The following is a 17,465-nucleotide window of genomic DNA, read 5'->3' as shown; positions in this document are numbered from 1 at the left end:
TGAAGTGTTCTACTTCTCATCAAAAGTGTTCCCCCAAGCACTATATGTTGCAATCTCTCAAATGCTTGCTTAGGAGGAGTATCATGATCCTTAGGTCGTAATAATGGTTCTTCATCCTCTGAAACATATATATGTTGCAATTTCTCAAATGCTTGTTTAGGAGGAGTATCATGATCCTTAGGTGGTAATAATGGTTCTTCATCCTCTGAAACATTTTGTGAATGTGTAGGGGTTGGAGGAGTTGAAGGAAATTCTTCAAAACTAGTAGGAGAATTATACATCATCATGGTACCCCCAAAGGGACCCACATCTTGATAACCTTGTCTATCAATTGCAAATTGCTCTTCCTCCAGCATACCTAATCCTCCAACTACTCCTACATCATTCAACAAAACTTCATGCTGATGCTATTGCCTTGCTAATGCCTCCCTTGTCTCTCAAGAACTGCTTCTCATCAAAATTCAGTTTGCCAGATATGGATAATTGTCTGACATATATGTTGCCCATAAAAGGCACCTTGTAAACATTCAATGCCATTACCATTCTAGAAACTTGCAACTTGATCTTTTAGAAAACCAGTTCCAGGCTTGATGCCCAATCATAAGGAGACTTTCCATGAAATTGGCAGGATCACCAAAGTGTTATGGGTATTCAAACCCACAATAGAAAATACAGGAACAGCCAAATATGCTAAAATACTAGACTTCATCACTGACATAACTCCTGCGTAGATTCCAACAACCATACTTGAGAATATTTATGAACACATAATGCATAAATGATAACCTTGATAAGCAAAAAACAAGACACAGAAATAAAGATTAATCAGCAACAACCAACAAACATGACATTGTCATTCCCTGCATTCAGTTTCATTCATTTGATCTTAGGAAATACAATTGCTCGAATATCAAGGCAGGCACTTGTGATACAAGTAACATACCGCGTGACATATATGGTCACTTTACATAGGTTGATCTCAAGTAACTATATGCATATATCAAAGTAAAAAGACTAAGCAACTATTGGAATTCGAGCCCTAAGGATTTATGTCCTAACAACTAGGATGAATTAAATGATTAAAAACTAAGGTGTACATAGATGTTATAAGTGACGTGTGGGTTTCATGAAGTTATGTTGGTGGTCAAGGATGGGGTGGCAACATTGGAGGATCTACATGAGGCTATTCTACAACTTTGATAGTCTTGTCTCCAAATTATGATTCCTTAATCTCCTCGTGGATGGATAGGCCATATGGTTAGGCCTATGCATCTAGAAAATGGCAAGGTTCGATGACAATGGTAGCTTCAAGAATAGAGGCGCTTGAGATGATGATGGTGGCTTGGCCAAGAGGCAACCGAGACAATGGTGGTGGCAATTATTTGAAGCTTGACCTTTACATCTCTCTCTCTCTCTCTCTCTCTCTCTCTCTCTCTCTCGATGATAATGCTAATGATGATGGCAATGATAATAATAATGCTATGATGATGAGGATAATGATGATAATGGAGGAGGAGGAGGTGGCCTATTGGCTAGACTTCTTCTCCCTTTTTATAAGGGTGCAGTAGCCTTGTGATTTTTGGCGTGTAGTGGTAGCTAGCATAACAACTAAGTGCATAAGATCTCTTAATATTTTAACATGGCACATTTTGATGATCATGACATGAGAAAGAATGGATGCATGGTGGATTGTTTTTGGACTAGTTTGAGGTAAAGTTTAGCTTGCATGGTTGCATTATAAAAGCCCTTTGATAAGCTTGGAGGGATGAAGTTTTCAAGGTTGCTAGGTGGTTGAGAAAGATAATTAACATTATTTTCTTGCATGGCATGGCAACCATTTTGGGGACAAGATGGCTTGTTTATTTCTATACGGTGGCCCATTTGTGGCCTTTAGCCTCTATACTAGCATTATTACATTTTAAAGCCATAGCGAGTCAATTGGAAACTTATAATTTAGTTGGGACTTACAAGGTTAATGGATAAAAAATCCTTTAGCTAGTGGCAATGGAAGCTGCATACATAGCACCTTTTATCAATGTTCAATAGTCTTGTTAGTCTTGATCTTTTATTGAGTGGAGGCACATCAATGCCCCAAATTGCATGTGGAGAGAGACTCAGAGGAAGGATGAAAAGTTTTGTGAAAAATCTTGGTCATTCTAGAACAAGAGTCATACCTTTGAGCCTATGTTTGTGGGCGAATACTTTCTTAGGTTGGAAGATGGGCCACTATTCTCTTGGGCTTGAATCAATCTACTCAGAATGTGAATTAAACATGTCAACCTTCATAACACACTAATACGACACTCAAGCCATTCGATGTGTGTTGTGATCCCATCACCAACCCTCTTAAACTCATACTTAGAACTTTTCTTTTCATGATGTGTGAAGAAAATATGAAGATTATCATGATTATCATTTTCATTATGTGTGAAGAAGATTTCAGCCTCTAACATTAACTCTTACTCATATGTGCGTAGAATTCATCATGATTATCATTTTCATTATGTGCATTATGTATGAAGAAGATATGGAGATTATAGTTTCCACCATGAGCTAAGCTAAGTGTGGCTTCACCCCGACTTATATACTGTACCTAGAATTTACAAGTTTTTAACACTGGTCGGTGTTTTCTACAGATCTGCATCCAGTTTTGAGTTTCCATTGATGATCTGCACAAACGCGCAGAATGGCTCTGTCTCTTCGCCAGAAGCAAACAGGTGCGATCCGTTTCTTCTCATGCTCTCTATTGATTCTTGGCTTTCACAAGGAACGGCAATGATGGATGGAAGCATAGATTTAATCTTCAACCGGCCATCTCTGAATCAGGACGGCTTTTTCTCTGTACAGAGCCCAAGCGGTTTAGACGAAATGCTGCTAAGAAATTAGATTTGCTACCACTAGTTTAGCAAAGGCTTGCTTTCCGTGCAGAGACAGCTGAAACGCTCAACGGAATTGCTCCTGTTCAAATGTGTGTCCTGGTTTCATAAGATCCGACTCTTTTACGTGCCACACGTTTTGAGTGGACAAAGGATCCGCTTCCTGTGCGCCATTAATGCATCGATGGCCCGGTCGCACATGCTGGACGCGAAAATCCTTCTGATGTAGGTTCAGAGGCGAGAAAAGGGTTGCAATGCATTTTTCCATAGCTTACAATCAGGTTAGGCTGTTCAGCAGTAAAAAACAGATAGTCTGGCGTCATGTGTATACAAGACATGAGGATCGTCATGGATACATACAGTTTTAGTTACATGTGCTCAGCTTGGAAAACTGACTCTCACACTGTCTCCGAGATGTAATTCTACGCCTCGAATTTATTTAATGTGACTGGTCAGTCTTGACCTGTTTAATGCCAGCATTGCATCTGTCTGATGCAGCAGGTGTGGCGTTTATGCCTAGGGATGGCCAAGGTGTGTAGAAGTTATTAGTCCATTTGACAGTGGTTTTGATTATTGGCTCTTTGCTGGTGGTTTAATTTGTCAGTATTCAAGGTCAGGAGTGGAGATCAGCTGTGTTGGTGCACTTATTTGGGTGTATCCTCAGTCATTGGTTCCATATATTGCTGCTGAAGGGCTGTATTACAATCTCCCAACATGTATCTTGCACATTTTGTAGGACTGAGGAACAGACTCATCTAAGAACAGTGGTCATTTAGCCTGACTTTTTGTCATATGGTAACTTCCTTTTGGCCATATTTGTGAGATGAAATTCACCCTCTTCAAACTTCTCCGATGTCAGCTGCCACTTATTTTATGTTTGGATTGATATGTGCATAATAATGATGCAAATAGATCTCATATTAAGGTCTGTTTTATTTTTGTAGTGGAGCAGACCCTTGTATTAAGAGATGATTTGTGTAATTTGTTGTTACATTTGTGGTTTAGCTTTCACTAATCTAGGTAAATTGCAGTTTGGCCATGAAATGGTAGTTCAGACTATGGAGTTTCTAATCTGAGAGTTATGGCTCAATGGTTTGTCAAAACCTGAAGCATCATTATTGCCTATCTTCATATTATGGTGCTGATTATGGATCTTTCTCTCATATTTGAAAATTCTGGAATTTCTCTTTATCATGGCATCTTCAAAAGAGAATCACATCTTGCATATAGACTCCAAAGTCAAGAGCTTGTTGGATTTGGCCTGTCTATTTTGCACATGTTGATATGCATGTCAAATTATGAGTAGTTCAGTCTGATTGGCTGCCATAATTAGCAGCTGGTGCTGGTGGAAAAACAGTTGGGACATGATTAGTCCATGCTAGATGTTTATTTATTGTTCTACTGTTGATGGTCTACCTTGCTCACTATTTTCATCTAGTGGAAAGTTGTGTGGCATCCAGAGTTAGGATTATTATAGGCATAAAATGAGCTTTAAACTTGAGGAGCTCTCTCATATTGTTGTTTGTGGAATTTTAGAGAACATATTTGTCATGTAGAGTATTGTTGAAGATAATTAATTATTCTATACTTTGTTGTTGTATACGCAAAGAGATTTTAGGCTTGCTGTCATTTCCCCATGTCCTAGGATTAAGCTTGCAAATTGATGGTTAGGCATCTACTGAGGCCAGTATTTGACAGCCATTGTTAATGGATGCTGATCAAGGTTGAGGAGGTTAAGGAAGAGCATGAAAGGATTTTTGGGGCTAATGATAAATTTATGAGAGAGGTAAGACTCCTCAATCTTAGACTCTGGCCCTAGGATGGCTGGTCATGTACACATGAGGGGTGTAGGCTGTTTAAAGTAAAGATTATGATGTATCTATGTACAGGGTAAGGAGGAACATGTCTACCCTTTGCAGAAGGCCCTCTATGGCTTGATGCAAGCTCCTAGGGCTTGGTACCAAACAGATCAATTAGTTATTTCAAAGGAGTTGCTTTTGTTGATTAGATCATGATCTTGGCCTTTATTGTAAGGTTGAGTGTTAGAGATGTGTTTTCATCATTCTTTATGTGAATGACTTGATCATTACAGGGAGTGATTTATAGGAGGTGGATCAAATGTGGGATATTCTTTGCCACAAGTTTGACATGATTGATATAGGGATTCTCCACTTCTTCCTTGGTCTTAAAATTTATCAAATGGCATAGGGCATTTTCATCTTGCAGCATAGGTGTATCTCCAAGTTACTTTTGGAGTTTGGTATGGATTAGTGTAAGTCCATATCATGCCCTATGGACCCAATGTCCAAACTTGTTTCTATAGGAGATCCCCTTCCGGATGAGAGGGGGTGTTATCCTATCTTATTGTAGTCTACCATCTCTTGGTTGTGAGCTTTGTTTGAGTTTGACAAAGACATTGGAGATCTAATTGTTTTCTACCCATTTAGAGTGTGCATTTTAGTGTGTTATATGTTTTTAGTTAGTTTCATTTAGTTTTATTGTATTCATATCGGTTGTTTAAGAGATCAAACTCAGTGTGTTTCTTTTTCAATGATTTGAGGCTATACTCACATTGTCCACATTGGGGCAACTAGTTTTTTGATGGTGATCAATATTTCCTCAGCAAGGAAATTTGAACGTGATGCAGGTTGGCTAGCATTTTTACCTCCATTGTGATGTAGTTGGCTAGTTTTCAGCCTCTTTAGCTATTTATAGCTGGTCCTCCATCATTTGATGCTCTCCTTTGTCATCGTCTTGATTCGATGCTCTCACTAATAGTTTGGTTGCATGTAGGGATTGATCAATCCACATAGTATTTAGCATTCTTTTGAGTTTAGTGCAGATTTTTTCTTCCATTCTCTTCTTTCTCTTTAGTCTCTCTCTTTCCTTCCCTCTTCATGTTTGTGTTCTCTTGTTGTGCAGTGTCATTGGGAAGTGTATTTTTAATGCTTAGCTTTGATGTTATTAAGTTTTGCACACGTAAGGTGCACACGTGAAGTGCAAGCCAATGAGGTCATGGTGATGGCCTACATAAACCCAAGTGAACAGTGGGTGACATTGGTGAAAGTTGTGTAAAGTTATGCTAGATAGGTACTTGTGGATGCCTAGTATCAGTCAAGGTCTAGACTAGTAATTGGGCCATTAAAATGTCAGGTGGTGACATTGGGCCTAGGCATTAATTAATTAATTAATTAATTCTAGTCCTAGGCCAATTAATGTAGGAACAATTAAATGTTCCAGGAGGATTAGTACATAAAATGACATTTAGCACTAGCCAATTCTTGGGTAGGGTCAAATGGATAATCCCTTAACATTCAGAAATTTAATTCTGAAATTTGTTAATTAATGTTGAAATTTGCTTTTGGAAGGTTGCCACTTGGTCAACTTGCCCATGCAAGTTGAGAGAGGTTGTTTGGGGCTAGTTGAGTATGGAGGCAGCCATTCAAAGGTTGAGGGAGGATGGATGAGCCACCGTGATTAGCTCTAAAATAGTGGACAGTTGATCGCATAGCGCGACAGAATAGGAGCATCTTGTTTTCTTCTTCGCCTTAGTGAGAGAGGGTGATAGAAGAGGAGGGCTCGGTAGTTGCACCAAGGTTTAACCTTCCCTTTGGAGTTGTTGGTGCCATTAAAATTGCTATTAGAGCTACAGTTCAAAAAATACTTTTCTCAATTGATTTTTTCTCTCATCCTCTTAACATTTCCTCAACTATTCTTAGCATACCAAGTGAAGTGCATTTGAAGAAATTGTTTTTGAAGGTCTAGTTTGCAGCAGCCATTAGGGTTTCTCAACCACCTTAGGATCCGTGCCCATTAATTGAAGGCCTTGTACATGGTGTATTAGATGTAGATAGAGAATTTACAGTTGATCCAAGGCGTGAACCCATTCTCTATTTATTGTGTTCTGCATGTAGGAGATTGAAGACCCAATTATACGCGGATCGTAGGACAATCAAGGGGGGCAAATTGAATCCAAGAGTTGCCGGTTATTTTTAATAACCATTGTATTAAAATCGAAGGACATGAGTCCATGTCTCAATGTACTTCAACCTTTGGCAATATAAATTAAGGGAATACTGCAAGTGGCACCAATTGAGTGTCAATGTCCAAGATTAATATAGTAAAGTGTTTTTTCAATTTCATATATTTTATTGCTTCTTGTAGTAAGTGTTAAATCAGGTTATCTACCATGTTTTCCAAGAAAGGATGGTTTCGTATACACTCACAATTGTATCATTCTCATTCAACATTCTATAGGTCATGTTCTATGTGTTGTACATTTTGTATTTCTTTGTATTTGCCATACTGTTCTATTACATAGTATCCAAAGCCAATGTACATGTATTTTCTTACCAAAGAGGAATACACGTTTGTCTGGAGAAAAAGATAAAAGAGAGCTAGACATGGATTGATCTATATGCTCATGATTTAGGTAGGTCTGGATGTAGAACGAGCTAAAAGAGGACACACTGATTTTGGATCGATTAGCTATCTAGTGTCATCCTTTTCATAAAATCTGGTGCACGGTATGCATGAGACAAATTTTGTTGGTTCTTTCTTTGGAGTGTAGGTGTTCATGTTGGATGTAAGCAAGCATGAAAACCAAAACCCATACTAGTATGTGAATGCAACAAGAAGTGATTAATGAAGCTGAAAGTGTGGTAATACTACTATGTCACATGCTCATTTCCATGATTTTACTTTCAGTGCTTCATCATCACTTAATCAAAACCAACTTATACAATTTCAATTCCCATCCATCCCACCCATTTTACAAATTCCATCTTCTTTCGTTGCATACACATACTTATCTATTCCATAGTTTCACCACATTGGGGGTTACCACATGTTTCGAGACATATTCCACTGGTTTAAATCCTCTTCCTTAGTTGAGGTAGCCTAGACCAAGGTTTGTGGAAAGTTTCGACACCTTTTGGTTCAAAGAGGTTAGGAATTTAAAATTGGTGTTGGGCATGGCCTATCACGGGAATGTGTATTTTTAATGCTCAGCCTTGGTATCATGAAGTTGTGCACATGTGAGGTGCACACATCAAGTGCAAGTTAGTTAAGTCACGACGACAGCCTAAGTACCCTAAGTATGCAGTGGGTGACATTGGCAAAAATTGTACTATGTTATTATGGACAGGTACTTGTGGGTGCTTGGTGTGTTAGTTTGGGCAAGGGCATTAATTGGGCATGTAAAAAGTTCAAGGTTTGCATGGCTATGTTGGGATAGATGCATACATACCTCAATGTTCTATGAAGGTTATGGATGGAAATTTGGTTAGTAGACAGTTGATTTGTGAGATGCAGGGTTGATTTGCTTGCAAGTGGAGAAGATTCAATTTGGGCTCTCCATGTTGTGGAATCAAGGGGCAAATTGAAATCTAGGTTTCCTGTTAATAGAGAACAATGTTTTCAAAATTATATGGAATCGTGCTTGATTTGCTAAGGATTGGGAACTTGGTCAAAGAAAACTTGAACTTGGTTGGAGAAACTTGGTAGGAAGCTCAGCCTATTTCATTTGTAACAATTTTTGAAATTAATGTAGAAAGAAATACTGTAAGTGACACCAATGTTTTGGGGGCTAGTCGATGTTGGCTCATTTGGAATGAGCCTTCCTTCTTCAAAAGAGGTAGTATTAATGACTTGATTAGGCACTAATTACAACAAGCATAAAATTCACATAAACTGAAAATACAAATGTTACCAATTAATCTTGCACAATAGACTCCCAGTTGGCCCCAAAACTTGGCGTCCCTTGCCGTATTTCTTTAGCTTCTATTAAAATTGGATGAAGTATCTTGAGATTTGGCTCCAAACTCCTTCACTTTCCAATGTCTCTTGTTGTCAAATATGATTAGAAAGCCTTCATTTACCCCTTGATCTAATAGGGGATTGGCTTTTAGTTGACCATTGGCTTGTCAAAATAAACCCCAAATTCAATTGGATGGCTGATTTCTTGATATACTAGCAATTCCTTGACTTCTAGTTGTTGATTCCAAGTTCTAAGCCTTGAACTTCTTGGCATGCGACTTGAGGTGGTTGGTAAACCCTAATTTTGACTGTTAATTAGGGCTTACAACAGCTAATACTTCTATTGTCCACCATTACCGGCTGGATTGTGATGAAATGTTTGAGATGTGGTGGGATTCGAGAATGACGGAGATCTTGTTGGGGATTATTAGAAAATGTTGAGGAGAGAGAAAATTCAGAATTTCTTCATGAAGAAAGCCTTGAGGATAGACAAGACGTGTTCTTGACCTCTAAATGTTCAACAAAAGTTGCGAAGCCCACTTTCTCATGGGACCCTTTAGTCTAGTGGATTGTGAAGCGGAGTGTCTCACTTGGTTTAGATATTTGTGACATTGGGCATGATATTATTTCTCTTCCCACTTGCATATCTTTAGATCCCAATAGGGCTCGGTTAAGTTCGTATTCACTTCTACGTTGCATATTCTTATTGCAACTAGCTTACATCTTTAGCTTGCCTATCTTTGATAGTGAGAACCCCTAATGTAACACTAAAGCACCTAAAGCATCTTCATTGAAGTAGAGGTATGTGTGCCGTATGATCTCATGTGGTACTTATGCTTATTGCTTGTGTTTTAGTCATGGTAACATGGAATGGGGATGAGGATGGGGTCGGGGATGGGGGATGGCCAAAAGTAGGGACTTGGGATGGGGGTGGGATGGGGGAGGGGACCGCATACATAAATAGCATTTTAAAATGTATGCATGTGATGTGGTGGGTGGATGTATGTGTGAATGTATACTACCAAAAAACATGTGCATGTGCATGCATGCATGTATTTTCCAGTGTAGAAAAATTGCATATGTAATGTGGGCTGATTTGATATGGCTTCATACAAGATTATGCTGATTTTGTATGTGTATATGTGACAAAAAGGGAAGTCCTTGGAAGAAGTCTGAAAAACAACCCCACAAAAAAAAACCCATAAACATCCCCCCCCCCCCGCCCGCCGCCCCCAAATTCATCCACCCAAAAAAAAGGGTCCCCTATCAAGGGACGTGACAGGGGGACATGGTAGGGGATGACCGGGACAGGAGGATGGGAAGGGGATGTCCCTTGTGTTAGAAGTGGTGCAGCAATGGAAGCATAAACAACATGCTGAAATAAACTGCTGAAACACAAGACGAGAAAGAAAGAATGAATGAACACAAATATAGATGAGAACTCAGATGTATGCTCGGGAAACGGAATCCATATCGAACATGAGACAGCAGCATACAACAGTGAGCCACTGGCTTTGTGGGCACCCTGGCACCGGCTCCTCTCTCCCCAGAAGAATCCACAAATGATGGCTGAAGTACACAAAGAGGAGGAGGAGCCCAACAATATATAGGCATAAAATGGGGGGAGCAATAAATGCAGTCGGCCAGCATTAAATGCTTCCGAGCCCTAAAAAAGGGTACCAAAAAATGCCAAAAAAAATACTACCAAAAAAAGCCACAGCCTCTGCAGCACAGACTCACACCGGAGTTGACTAATCTGCTAACACCCTCTCTCAGATCAGGGGTGATCTGATACAATACATTAGTACAATGATGGGGAATCATAAACTATACAATATAGAACCACCAAAAGAACCATGGATATCCAAGCAGTGAGTGGCCAGCCCACCACCAAGATGCCTTGGAGAGTATCTAATGTCGATGTCAATCATAACAACACCACCTGAAAATAAAGAATCATAGCAGTTCTCTGTGTTATGTCACCTATGTCACTTAGGACATACAAGACCAATCTGCCAAACATGTCTTTGAACATGTGACCATGGAATCCCTGCCTTTGGCCAGAACCACCAAAGTGTCCTCTCATGTGGGCTCCAGATGAAAGCCTCTCGCTCTTTGTCAAGTAACCAGTCCATCATGAACCTAGATGTCAATCCTAGCTCCAGGATTTGTACTTGTTAGACTTTGGTTGATGTGTCAGGGATGTCCCTCTCTGGATCCTGTGCATTTGTATAGACATATAGATGAGGCACGGCTGCCCCATCTCACCACCCTCTCACACTCCCCCTCTGGCACTAGAGAGTCGTGAGGGATATTCTCATCACCACCACTAGAAAGCAGTTGAGGAAGGGGCCACCAAGTCCTTCCCACGATCCGAAGAAGAGGATCCCTTTCGTGCTTGGGACTTCGCCTTGACCGGAGGATCAGAATCGGAATTTGAGGTAGATGATGACTCGTCGGAGGAGTCTGCATCCCGCTTCGTCTTTTGCTCCTTTTTCTTCCTGGAAGCCGCTAACTCTTTGTAGTCCTTCCTTAAATGACCTTTCTTGCCATAGTGGTAACACTGGGCCTTCGACTTCTTCATCTTTGAACCCCTCTTTGAAGCTGCAAGAGCCTCACCTAAACCTCCATAATGTGACGGAAGCCTCCCCTGTAGTCGCAAAGTAGCCTCATGCTCAAGTAGCATGGAGGATATGTGAAAAAAACTAACAGGAGTCGTAGATGTCTGCGCCCGTAAAGCATTCACCACTCCATCAAACTCCCGAGGCAGCTTGTAGAGTACCGTACCAACAAGATGTGCCTCTGATAGGGTAGACTGCATAGTGCGAAGTTGGTCCTGGAGTTAGGTAACACGAAGTAGGAAGGATTGAATCGTATCTGTGGATTCAAACTTCAGTTGCTGGAGCTGGCCATAGAGAGTAATGGCCCTCATGGTGGAAGGAGCCTCGTACATCAACTGTAACTTCGACCATACATCTGAAGCTGTCGTACAGGAGGTGACCACCGGTAGGACTTCTTTGGAAATACACCGAAGTAATGCCGAATAAGCACGGACATCATTCGAATCCCATGTAAGCAAAGCCTCCCTATGGTTGTCTTAATCAAAATCAGATGGAACAAGAGAAGGTTGTTGAGGATGTGCCATAGCTCCGCCAACCATGTACCATAACCGCTTCTGTATAAACCAAGCCTTCATCACCGTACTCCACGTGTAATAATCAGGTCCATGGAGCTTGTCATCAGTGGATGTGCATGGAGGAGCCACCTGGAGAGGATTCAGAAAAGGAGAGAAAAGAAGGGATTGGGGAGGGAACACAGCCAAACCATGAGCACAGATTGCAAAAAGCAAGAGTTCACATGCAGTATAACCCAAAAGCTGATCAAAATAAGCCAAAATCTGCCGCACAAAGTCAAAAAATCAGTTCAAATCCGCTAGAAACAGCAAAAACGGCCTGTTTTGCTAGTCACCCAGCCCAAAATAGTGCTGTAAATAGCAAAAAGCAGGCTGCACATTGCTTAAACAGGTGTAGGGAACTGTTGCCGGCAGCCTGATGAGGAAAACACAGGCAGTAGGAGGTGTTGGACAGGCAGCCAATGCAGATGCTGATCAAAACACAGAGTATGGAAGCCAAAATCTGGTCGCAATTAGGTTGACAGTAGTTGCCAGGGCAGCAGAGGGGTAAATCAGTCTTGAAAGCAGCAATAAAACACAGCACAAGGTGTGCACAACCTGAAATCTGATACCATGTCAGAAGTGGTGTAGCAATGAAAGCATAAACAACATGCTGAAACACAAGACGAGAAAGAATGAATGAATGAGCACAAATACAGATGAGAACTCAGACGTCTGCTCGGGAAACGGAATCCATATCGAACACGAGACAGCAACTTACAACAGTGAGTCACTGGCTGTGTGGGCACCTTGGCATTGGCTCCTCTCTCCCCAGAAGAATCCACAAATGATGGCTGAAGTACACAAAGAGGAGGAGGAGCCCAGCAATATATAGGCATAAAATGGGGGGAGCAATAAATGCAGTCGGCCAGCATTAAATGCTCCCCAGTCCTAAAAAAGGGCACCAAAAAATGCCAGAAAAAGTAATACAAAAAAAAGCCATAGCCTCTGCAGCACAGACTCACACCTGAGCTAACTAATCTGCTAACATCTTGTCCCATTTTGGTGTCCCCTTCTCATTAGAGGGTGGGATGGAGTTTCTGCATTCCAGGGCCCTAGGATGGCCGTTCCTTGTGATATCATTTAAGTTAGGACCTAACTATTGCAGGGACCTACCCTCTTTGATTGGAGGGGAGACTTGGATAGTTCAGCACTCCCATCTTAGTTGTTTCTCTTTGGTTGAGCATTACACTTTTGGATCAACATGGAGTCTTCCCCACTTGTGGCTAGGTTACAGCCTTCTTGAGGCTACCGTAGAGATCGTTCATTGCACAAGTTTTTCAAGTTGGACATGCACTTCACTCTTCTTCATTGGTTGTTTCTCCTTCTCCTCTTGGCATAGACATGATGGGGAGAGAGGGATGCTTATTTTTCCTTCCACTACTTGGTAGTGAGAGGGGAAAGTCTAATTCTTATGGTGCTTATGGGATCTTCGTCACTATATTGATGAACTCATGCATTCATGTTATCTGTTTGTCTTAATGATTATGCTTGTAAAAGGGTGCTTGGGTTGAACAATTCCCTTTGAAAGCATTGCTCAAGTGGTACCACTGCATTTTGCATGGCATTCTCTTGAGCATAACACTTTGCATTACTCCTTACATGTTCCATGCATTGGCATCATGCTAATTGTGAAATAGAGCACTTTGGATGGGGGGAAACTTTCAAAAGCAAGCTTTCATTCAAGTTGAAAACTCTTGGCACTATGTAAGCAGCTTTCCCTTTTATCTCATCATAGGAGTGGTCAATTTGGATCCACCATATTTGCAACACATCATCATTAGGGCAATCAACTATGGTAGTTACCCCCTGCAGCTTAGTTCTTCTACATCACCCCATCCTTGCCTTGCAACAATTCATTTTATGGAGGATGTAACGACCTTAAGTCTTGCTGTTCATTTAAGCCATCAAAAGAAAATAAATGAAAAAAAAAGAACAAAGAAAATGTAAGACGTGTTTTTTGGGCATAACATTGAGGCACAATTCTGATCAAGGGTCATTACCCTCATGCATCTTTCCTCACATTGCTGTCCACACCCCACCCCATCCTGGAGCTGCTGTCACCCAGCTGGAGGAGATTGCCATCAGTGGAGTAAGCTGGCCCTGCTGCTGCCCAGCATGCCATTTCATCAGTCAGAGGCCTTGCTGCTGCATTTGCAGACTGGAGCAGGCTGCCTTGCTGTCACATTATCAAGGGACCTGAGCCTGACCTGGTTTGTAGAGCTGCACTGCTGCATTTGCTGTCTACCTGGCCTCCCAGCTGCTGATGTTATCATTTGAGCTGTACAACATGCTGTTGGACGTCATTGACTTGAGCTACATTGTGTTTCAGGCAGCCAAACCTGCATTTTGCTGCCATGTTTCAGTTGGATGCCTATTAAGACTTTGGATCGCTGCTGCTGTGTTTTAGGACTAGACATTAGTACGATGCACTCCGACACCATTCTTAGTCATTGGTTATCCTTGCTTTGGTCCTTGAGACATGGAGGTTTGAGGCCTTCTTGATTGTATTATTCTTTCTCTCATTCACTTATTTTCATTTGATGTTATACAAGTCATGCTCTATGTGTTATTATACATTTAGCATTTCTTTGTGTTTGCCATACTGCGTAGGTCTACCCACTTTTCTATGTGGGCATACGGCCAAGTGGGTTGTGGACAATGGAGCTACACATCATATGTCTCCTCTCGGAGATATCCTCATCTTATAAGAGCATGTAGTTGGGTGTGTGCATTGCATCACTAACTCCTTAAATGCTAGGGCAAACACAAAGAAGCACAGAAAGTATGAGAACAGGATAAACACAGTTTGATGAATGCTTAAAGAAGCTGAGTGTACAGGAATGTAATGATACAATGTGGCCTCAAACTTCCATGTCTCAAGGACCATGGTAGAGGTGAGCTGAGTGTGGTATCAGAGACAGCTCCAAAACTGTGCTGTATTCCAGATGGATCAATAAAATCAGCAGCAGCAGTCCACTGGGGCTGATGATGAAGTGGGCAGAAAAGAATGGAGGCAAAAGTAGTTCTTTGGCAGTAGGATGTGGTGAGATGACTCTGGGCAGCAAAATGCAAGGTTTGCTGGCTGTATGGCAGCCTCCACTGGCAGTGGGAGGCGAAGGAGATGATGCTTGTGCAGGCTGGTCTCTAGAAGGTGAAAGCACAGGCTTCCAAGGTGGAAATGCAGGCAGGAATGATGACAATAGCAGGGGCAGTAGTTGTTGACACTTGAACAGGGCTGTCTGGTTATGGCTTGACGTCCTCAGTCTGATTATGACAATAGCAGGGGCAGTAGTTGTTGACACTCGGACAGGGCTGTCTGATTACTTGACGTCCTCAGTCACATGCATATGGTAGTGCCCATGTCCAGGGGCATGATTCTTTCCAAAAGTACAAAGCAGATAATACTAGGTGGAGATTTCTTGCTGTAAATTATTTCATCGTGGACCATCTCTGTCATTTTGCAGATTTTCATGAACTTTATGTATGTGCGCGCACGTGTGCACACATACAGCTAAAATGTACTTTTCATTTTTGATGCTTCCTGTTTTGCTTCAGCTAGGTCCCTCTGTAATTTAAACATCTGTTAAATTCATTCTTCTTGTGTACTTGCCGTTTCTAGTCAGGACCAAATTTGATGTAGACTTGGTTTGGAACAGATGCCATTGTGAAGATGCTAAATCTGAATCAATCAGTTGCAAGTGGTGGCACTGCTGATGAAGTCTACAAGGTTCTTATACTCGACCGCTTCTGTCGAGACATCCTCTCCCCTTTGATTCGAGTTGATGACCTTAGAAAACATGGGATCACTTTGTACCTGACCATTGACAAAGATAGACAAACTATACCAGATGTACCAGCTATATATTTTGTCAAGGCCACTTCATCAAATGTAGAACGGATAATCAAGGATGCATCCAACAAGATTTATGAGGCTTTTTATTTGAATTTTTCATCATCTATTCCCCGTCCTTTGTTAGAGGATCTGGCTGCAGGGACACTAAAGGCTGACTGCATCCAGCGATTTAGTAAAATTTATGATCAGTACTTGGAATTTGTGACACTGGAGAGAGGTATGTTCTCCCTTGCTCAGCCACTTACCTATGTGCAACTCAATGACCCCCAAGCTCAGGACAAGGATGTGGAGGCAGCTGTTGAAGGGATTGTCAATGGGCTGTTCTGTGTCCTAGTGACACTCGGAGTTGTTCCACTAATTCGCTGCCCTAAGGGCGGTCCAGCAGAAATGGTTGCATCACAGCTTGACTCTCGGTTAAGAGATCACTTAGTTGCTCGGAATAATTTATTCACAGAGGCTGGACATTTTGGGAGCTCTTTCCAGCGCCCTGTTCTGTGCATCTTTGATAGGAATTTTGAATTATCAGCTGCTGTGCAGCATGTTTGGAGCTATAAACCAATGGTACATGATATTTTGGGGCTAAAATTGAATAGGGTAGTGCATGGTGGGAAGTCGTATGATTTAGATGACACTGACTCTTTTTGGGTTGCCAACAGTAGTGCACCTTTCCCTAAAGTTGCAGAGGAGTTGGAGATGCGGCTGAATAAGTATAAGGAAGATATCGCCGCTGTAAATAGGAGGACAGGGAGCAAAGGAGAGACTGAATTTGATGAACAAGAACTGCTTGGTAATACCAAGCATCTAATGAGTGCTGTCAATTCTCTTCCAGAGCTGACTGAAAGAAAAAGGATGATTGACAAACACACCAACATTGCCACTGCTTTACTGGGTGAAATCAAAACAAGGGCTTTAGATGGGTTTTATAATCTGGAAGATGACATGCTTGGAAGAGGAAGTCTTGACAGAAATGCTTTGCTAACTGCCTTAAAAGAAAAGGGAACAAAGGAAGACAAACTACGGACAGCAATTGTGTACTTGTTATCACTGGAAACAACCCCTGCAGCAGATATTGAAGCTATTGAAGGTGTTCTCAGGGAGCCTGACATAGACCTTTCATCTTTCCTCTATGTCAAGAAAATAAAGTCTCTGAACATGACCCTAGCATCAGCAACTGCTGGGAATAGAAGCAATTTAGTTGATTGGGCTGAAAAACTCTATGGGCAGTCACTTAGTGCAGTGACAGCTGGTGTGAAGAACTTGCTATCAGGAGGAAGACAGTTGGCTGTCACAAGGGCAGTAGAGTCACTAATGGAATCCAAGCCTGGACCTGAAACAGAGGCTTATCTTCTTTTTGATCCACGGGCTCCACAATCAAGCTCTGTTTCTAGAGGTCATGTACAAGGTCCCTTCAAAGAAGCGATTGTTTTCATGATTGGTGGTGGGAACTACAATGAGTACTTGAGCTTGCAAGAGCTTGCACAACGACAACAGCCTGTCAAGAATATCATATATGGAGCAACGGAGATTCTAACAGGCAAAGACTTTGTGGAGCAGCTTGGAGTATTGGGAAAGAAAATGGGTGTGACGGGCTACTCTCAACAAACAACATAAGTGGCAGGGGTTAATGTTCTGTCTTGACTTGTAATCTAGGGGCCCAATGCCTGGTTGTATATGCTCATACATTCTGGTTAATTTTGGCAGGTAGGAATTCTATGTATAATTTTTTTGCAAATGATAGATCCACTCCCTTAATTTACTGAAGTGGTATCGCCCTTTTCTCTCTCAGTGAATGTAACGAGTTTTG

The 17,465-nt window shown here is 41.4% G+C and overlaps 1 protein-coding gene across 2 annotated transcripts; it reads left to right on the top strand.

Annotated features, from left to right (window-relative positions):
- Nucleotides 1–2,493: 2,493 nt before the first annotated feature.
- Nucleotides 2,494–17,422, top strand: ATSLY1 (Sec1/munc18-like (SM) proteins superfamily). Of its 2 annotated transcripts, XM_087700450.1 has the most exons (3): nucleotides 2,494–2,717; nucleotides 3,481–3,671; nucleotides 15,465–17,422. In XM_087700450.1, exon 3 carries the CDS (start codon nucleotides 15,479–15,481, stop codon nucleotides 17,270–17,272), a length of 1,794 nt encoding a protein of 597 aa, XP_087556576.1. In that variant the 5' UTR covers nucleotides 2,494–2,717; nucleotides 3,481–3,671; nucleotides 15,465–15,478; the 3' UTR covers nucleotides 17,273–17,422. The 2 variants fall into 2 exon arrangements, with proteins under 2 accessions (XP_087556576.1, XP_087556575.1); XM_087700449.1 differs by lacking the exon at nucleotides 3,481–3,671.
- Nucleotides 17,423–17,465: the final 43 nt, after the last annotated feature.

This window comes from Lygodium microphyllum, chromosome 19, assembly GCF_053477565.2.
Source record: "Lygodium microphyllum isolate KBCC chromosome 19, Lygodium_microphyllum_v1.1.10, whole genome shotgun sequence".
NCBI classification, from domain to species: domain Eukaryota; kingdom Viridiplantae; phylum Streptophyta; class Polypodiopsida; order Schizaeales; family Lygodiaceae; genus Lygodium; species Lygodium microphyllum.
This window is presented reverse-complemented; position numbering and strand designations above follow the sequence as displayed.

Bases quoted from the DNA above. Each gene is read 5' to 3' on its own strand.
- ATSLY1 (XM_087700449.1), top strand. From the start codon at position 2,687: ATGGCTCTGTCTCTTCGCCAGAAGCAAACAG. The intron at 2,718-15,464 runs GTGCGATCCGTT...GGTTTGGAACAG, and splicing joins TCTTCGCCAGAAGCAAACAG to ATGCCATTGTGAAGATGCTA.